The 6,710-nt window shown below is 56.1% G+C and overlaps 1 protein-coding gene across 1 annotated transcript in view; it reads right to left on the bottom strand.

The window, feature by feature from the left end:
• The window catches only part of Ryr3 (ryanodine receptor 3), a 273,574-nt gene that overhangs the window by 81,485 nt on the left and 185,379 nt on the right, over positions 1 to 6,710 (bottom strand). The window contains exons 52-57 of the mRNA XM_013014307.1: positions 5,302 to 5,448; positions 5,035 to 5,097; positions 3,406 to 3,481; positions 3,191 to 3,314; positions 1,927 to 2,042; positions 856 to 923 (exon numbers count right to left, since the gene is read on the bottom strand). Coding sequence (XP_012869761.1) covers positions 856 to 923; positions 1,927 to 2,042; positions 3,191 to 3,314; positions 3,406 to 3,481; positions 5,035 to 5,097; positions 5,302 to 5,448 — 594 coding nt within the window. The remainder of the gene's footprint in view (positions 1 to 855; positions 924 to 1,926; positions 2,043 to 3,190; positions 3,315 to 3,405; positions 3,482 to 5,034; positions 5,098 to 5,301; positions 5,449 to 6,710) is intronic.

The raw sequence follows: 6,710 nt of genomic DNA, 5'->3' as shown, positions 1-6,710 counted from the left end.
CCCTGGCCGTGGCAGGCCTGGGGCACCGGCACTCGGATGAGGCTCCCTGGCCGTGGCAGGCCTGGGGCACCGGCACTCGGATGAGGCTCCCTGGCTGGGCAGGCCTGGGGCACGGGCACTCGGATGAGGCTCCCAGGCCGTGGCAGGCCTGGGGCACCGGCACTCGGATGAGGCTCCCTGGCTGGGCAGGGAGGGGCACCAGCACTCGGATGAGGCTCCCTGGCCATGGTAGGCCTGGGGCACCGGCACTCGGATGAGGCTCCCTGGCCGTGGTAGGCCTGGGGCACCGGCACTCGGATGAGGCTCCCTGGCCGTGGTAGGCCTGGGGCACCAGCACTCGGATGAGGCTCCCTGGCCGTGGTGGGGAGGGGCACCAGCACCCAGCAGCATGGCCCTCTGGCATCGATGCTGCTTCCCAGACAGCAAGGCTAGTCGCTGTTCATGCCGTTAGTCCTGAGCAGGGCTCTGCAGAAGACATTGTCTCCTCTTCTTTTTAACAATACTTTATCTTGGTAGAGAGCTACCTTGTTAGAGAATGCATTATCCATGTTTCCTGTACAGCTCCAAGGCCATGTTCTAGCCAGTGTTGGAGAGCCTTGGGAGCTTCCTTCTCCTGCTCCCCACAGACGTGGAACAGGCTCTCCGCCTGTCTGGACCACACGGACGCGATCATCCCTCTGGAGATGGCAGAGGCAGCAGGGCAAAGGGCCCGGGGCCTGGGGCGGCAGGATTCCTTACACCGCCCCCCTCAGCCTGTCGCACTGACATGACGGGAATTTTATCTACCTTCCAGGGGTCAGTTTAATCCTATGTGCTAAGTGGTAGAGATCCTAAGAAAGTTTGACAACCACTTACCTTGGCAAAGAATTTGATCTCCTGGTCATGGGGAGACTTTTCAGTTTTCCCACTGCTCACGATGGCTTCTACAAAGGCAAAGTGTAAAGCTGGCCTTAGTGAAGAAACAAACCTGCGAACTACAGTCCGTGGGAGCCACGCAGCTTCTCCCGGGCCAGAGAAGCCACTTTGCCAGCGTACTTCTTAGCCATTTCTGTGTCCGTTCCCCACACGGTGCACCACCCTGCTCTTGCTCCATGCTGTCAGTGAGGAAGCAGCTTCAGAGCCACCCACAGCCACAGATAAAACAATGGGAAAGTTATTAGAATGAGTTCCATGGAAAGTGACACAGGGCCAACCACGTCCAACAGAAAAGCCAAGGACCATGCTGGGTTTCTGTGTATGACAGTGCTGGAGTTTGAACTCAGGCCCCCTGAACTTGCTGGGCAAATACTCGGCCCCTGACCATGCCTTCAACCCTTTTTGCGCCGGTTCTTTGGAGATAGGGTCTTACTTTCTGTCTAGGCCCGTGCTTGACCATGGTCCACGGGTTTTATAGGAGGGATGACAGGTGTGAGTTACCACACTCGGCTTCTTCTGTGAGATGGAGCCTTGTGGATCTTTCTGAGCTGAACTGGAACTGTGATCCGTGGATATCCAACTCCCAAGGAGCCACAGTGACAAGCATGAGCTGGGACCTGATTGAACTGATTTTTTTCTTTTTTTTGTCAGTTGTGGGTTTGAACTCTGGGCCTGGGTGCTGTCCCGCAGCTCAAGGTGAGCGCTGTACCACTTGAGCCACAGCACCACTTCCAGATTTCTAGTAGTTTACTGGAGATAAGAGTCTCTCGGACTTTCCTGCACAGGCTGGCTTTGAACCATGATCCTCAGATCTCAGCCTCCTGAGAAGCTAGGATGACAGGCGTGAGCCACCAATGCCCGGCTCAGACTGGTATTTTTAATGGGGAAAAATATCTCAGCCATGGTTTCCCCTGATGTGTCTGAAGAATTGTGATCAGCTGTCATGCGAAAGGATCATTCTTTGGTAAGGGGACAGCGGATTCTTTTGTGATACTTCACGGTAACACTTACCCAAGTGGGCGATGAACTCCTGAGCAGAGTCAACATACTTCAGAATTTTCTTCAGAAACTTGTAGGCAAATCTCTTTTCCATGGAGGAGGCATCCAGCTCCGTGTCCTTCGCCCCCCTGGGTTGGACGTGGGTGAGCCCAAGGAAGGAAGAGACAACCACGTGACCGGAGCACCCAACCATTCTAGAGAATGGGCCGTCTGTCGTGGAGGAGGGGGTGGGGGAAGGCCGAGGGCTGGGATGGGCGCGGGGAAGCCGGGCCGGGCCCCCCTCCAGCGCCCGTGGGCTACGGGGCCTCTCAGGAGGCCCCAGCGGCTCAGGATAAGTCTTCTGAGCTCAGTGACCCTTCTCCCTAGGTTCCCAGTTTCCTTAGCTTCATCTTTAGACTCAGGCCCACGTTTCGTGTTTGTGAGCAGGGAATTCATCAGCAAGTCACCTGCACAGTCATCTCAGGGTTAAAAACAGGAGGAGGGCACTGCTCCTGCCCAGTCGCCAGCTCCTTCTGGAAGACCTTTCTGGCTGCACAACAGCCACACAAGTTTCAAACTCTTTCCTATGTCACAGGATAGAAATCGTGGTGTTTGTTTTGGGCACTCCCTGGCAAGTATCTTGTAGATGAAAGGGAGAAGCAGCAGGTTGTCCAGCTTGTGCCCCACAGCACACCAAACAGGCCCCACCTCCCGATCCACGCAGCCAGGCCTCTCCTCAGAGAGACGCTCATCTAGACCGCTTTCACCGAGCACCCTGCCAGATGGAGGTTTGGGGGAGCTACGATGTGTTGGTCTCCCCAGTGGAGTCTGGTCTCCGTAAGGACCAATTCCCTTTGTCTAGAGATGGTTTCTGTGTGTGGTGCACGCGCTCTTGTTACTAAGTAGCTGGATACAACACCATACAGAACAACCCTAAGAACTAACTTGCAGATTCTGCAAAGACCTCCAGTTGTAAATTTTCAAGCACACATTGTTAGAATTAGGGATGAGTGCAAAGGAAAAGGTAGGAGAGCCTCAAATTCTCCCCGCTCCTAAGGAAGGCTTTGAGGGTGCGTTCTGAATATGATTTATCACTACCGTTGCTAGAACAGGGTGCAAAGCAAAAGCCCTGCCTGTAGCATCGCGTTTATGATACATGCGTTCACTGTAGACCTTCCAAAGGGCCAGACTCTGCCCTCTGTCTGATGGGGCTTGAAGGCAGGGGGGAGGTCTTCAGAGGAGGAGAGCCCCACTTCCCCCGCCCCAGCCCACTCACCCAGGAAGGCAGAGGACTTACCTGGAAACTATAATGCCATTCACTTGGAGGAACTTGAACAGGTCCTGCGCCTTCTCTCGGTCCCTGAACTTTTCCTTGGCTGTCAAGGTGTCATACGGTACCAAAAGGGGGTGGCTGCCCCCACCTGAGTCGGCAAAGCAAGCGGTGTCACCTGTGCACGTCTGGGGACAGAGGCCCCTCGCCCCTTCCCCGCGGGCGCCGGAAGCCCAGCCCACCTTTGCTCTCCAGCTCTGACTTCTTCTTCTTGGCCCAGATATTGTGATAGTTCTCGGCCACCACCTCCACCATTCCCTGTGTCCCACCAGGGAGAGACAGTCAAAGAGAAGCCAGCAGGAAAAACAGCCTCCTGTCTGCCATGGTTTTCTGCACAGGGGCAGAGTTCCACACGAGCCTCCGGCCTGCACGGAGCCCGCCCGCCACTCACCCGCCGTGCGTACGAATTCACGAGCTGTGTGTCATCCTGTGTGCGCAGAACACGGGGGCTCCCGGCCTCCTTCCCAAGTGGCCTATTGCCCTGCTGCCCGGCGCGGCCCGAGCAGCCACCTGCAGCCCCTCATCTACCGCAGTGCTCAGGACCCCATCTGACCCACGGTGCCAGGAGCAAGAGGCCAAGTAAATGTCCCAAGCCCCCCGGAAGTGTCAGACTAAGAACAGTTACCACCGCGTGGTGAGGGCACCTGTAAATAAGATTTCTCCCTGGATATGATCTTTACAAGGTTTACACAGAAGTGACTAGAACGAAGGGTGTGTTTTGGAAAGAAACTTTCTCCAAGGTCATCTGGAGATGACTTTCTGTTTTTCTCCTCTGGCCCCATGGACTTAAGAGGGGCAAGAGATGCAGGCTCCAGAAGGCCGCAGACACCAGTGTGTGTGTGTGTGTGCGTGTGCGTGCATGCGTGTGTGTGCATGTGTGTGTGCGTGTGTGTGCGTGCGTGTGTGTGTGTGTGCGTGCATGCGTGTGTGCATGTGTGTGTATGTGTGTGTGTGCGTGTGTGTGCGCGCGCGTGTGTGTGCATGTGTGTATGTGTGTGCGTGTGCATACATGTGTATGTGCACGCATGAGGGTATGTGTGTGTATGTGTGCGTGTGTGTGCATGTGTGTGTATGTGTGTGTGTGTGCGCGTGTGTGTGCATGTGTATGTGTGTGCGCGTGCATACATGTGTATGTGCGCGCATGTGGGTATGTGTGTGTGTGTGTGCGCGCGTGTGCGTGTGCATGTGTGTATGTGTGTGCGTGTGTGTGTGCGTGCATACATGTGTATGTGCGCGCATGTGGGTATGTGTGTATGTGTGTGTGCGCGTGTGGGTGTGTGTGTGCACATGCACACATGTGTGTATGTATGTGTGCGTGTGCGTGCACATGTGTGTGCGTGCATGTGGCACGTGTGTGTAGGAGGAGAGGAAAAGGCTTCTGGTTTTATTTCCCTGGCTCACATTTCTGGGTCAAACAATGAACACTTCCACAGTGATTGCGGGAAACGGCAGGCGTTCCCCCGCATCCACCACGGTCCCCACAGCCCGGGAGACTGACCAGGCCAGGAACTCCGTCTACCCAGGGCCAGCTTCCCAGAGCTCCTCCGCGGCTCACGCTGGGCTCACGCGGGGGCTGGGGCTGGGGCTCTCCTCCTCTTCCTGCCTCGCCGCCCACCGCGGCGTCCTGGGCCTCCCTGCCTGGCGGCCAGCCCGTCTGCCTGACCCCAGGACAGCTGCACGGCACGGCCTGCCCCTGGCTCGGCCTTAGCGTGACAGGCTCAACACGCTTCCCTCCCCCCCTTCCCCATCAACTCCTGGGAGAGAAACATGCCAGGCGCTGAGAGAGGTCACAAAGCAAGCGAGGCACCGACCTGCAGCTCCCTGGAGAGCACCACGTTGGAGAGATCCAGAGGCGCAGGGCTGTAGCTGCTACCCTAGGAGAGCAGAGGTGCAGTGAGCAGGGGTGACCCCCTCGGCGGCCCCCATTCCACCCCCAGCCTCCCCTCCCCCACCCCATCCCCAGTGTCCCCCCAGCCTCCCCTCCCCCAGGGTTCCCCCCTGACCCCACCACCACCTTTTCGCCGAGCACCAGTGTGTCCTCCTGGCTAACGGCGCGCTTTTGCGTGTGGCTGTCCTACCTGGCTGGTCTGCAGAGCGCTTCGGAGTTTCTCATTTTCCCGTTGTTGAACCGAAGCCTCCCCCTCTCTGGTCCTCTCCACAGCCCAGCCCACCGCCAGCATGGTCTTTAGGGACTCTCTGGCAGGCCGGCGGTAAATCTCCTTCTCCTGGAAGAAAATCTGCAGTGAAGAGCTCTGGAGAGCATGTACATCCAGCATTTGGGGTTTCTTTGCCAGTCCTGGGGCTTGACCTGAGCTTCTTTTGCTCAAGGCTAGCGCTCTACTGGAGCACAGTATCACGCCTGGCCCTTTCTGTGTCTGTGGTGCTGAGGAATCGAACCCAGGGCTTCATGCGTGCTAGGCAGCGCTCTGCCACTGAGCCGCCTCCCCAGCCCACATGCAGCATTCTTCCTGGTCCCTCTCCCTGAAGCTGGGCCCCACAGTAAGCAGAGGTTCCAGCTCGCTTGCGCCTCTTCCAGGGGGTCAAACTGCGACCTGCAGCATTCCACTCGCAAATATCGTCAGCATTCCTGACGTCTGTCATCCTAAGCCCCTCGGCCTCTGATCCTGTCCCCCAGAGGGGCACACCAGCATCGCCAGAGACATCACACACTTGGAAAATGGAGATGAGCGAGAACAGAAATGACTCCTGTGTCAGCAGGTGTTTCTGTAGTGGAGACACTATCAAAAATGCATGTGAGCCAGGCGCCGGTGGCTCACGCCTGTCATCCTAGCTACTCAGGAGGCTGAGATCCGAGGATCACGGTTCAAAGCCAGCCCCGGGCATGAAAGTCTATGAGACTTTTATCTCCAATAAAAACCAGAAGTGGCGCTGTGGCTCAAGCAGTAGAGCACTAGCCTTGAACTGAAGAGAACAGGGACAGCACCCAAGCCCAGAGTTCAAGGCCACAACCAACACACACACACACACACACACACACACACACACACACACACACACATCTGCAAAGCTCTTCCTTGGACTCAGAAAGAAGTTCTTAGAACTAACTTCCTTCCTTCCTTCCTTCCTCCCTCTCTCCCTCCCTCCCTCCCTCCCTCCTTCCCTTCCTCCTTCCCTTCCTATATTTTTGTTGTTGTGGTTGTTGCAAGTACAGGGGCTTGAACTCAGAGGCCTCATGCTTTTGGCTTGCTTGTTCTAAGCAAGCTCTCCGCCACTTGAAGCATGCCTCCAACCTGGCTGTTGGTTAATTGGAGATCGATTCTTGCACACATTTATTTTTAATTGTGAAAATACTGTACAGAGGGGGTTATAATTACATGGGCAGGATAATGAGGACATTTCTTATCAAGCATTGTTGCCTCCTCCTTTGTTTCCCCTTCCCATCCCTCCCCCCCACCCCCCCACCCTGCCAAAGTTATAAAGTTCATTTTTCGACACAAGGTCTTGTACATCTCGTTGTTGCAATGGG

This window comes from Dipodomys ordii, unplaced genomic scaffold, assembly GCF_000151885.1.
Source record: "Dipodomys ordii isolate 6190 unplaced genomic scaffold, Dord_2.0 Scaffold23, whole genome shotgun sequence".
NCBI classification, from domain to species: domain Eukaryota; kingdom Metazoa; phylum Chordata; class Mammalia; order Rodentia; family Heteromyidae; genus Dipodomys; species Dipodomys ordii.
The sequence above is the reverse complement of the archived record's forward strand: the minus strand, read 5'-3'. Positions and strand labels throughout refer to the sequence as shown.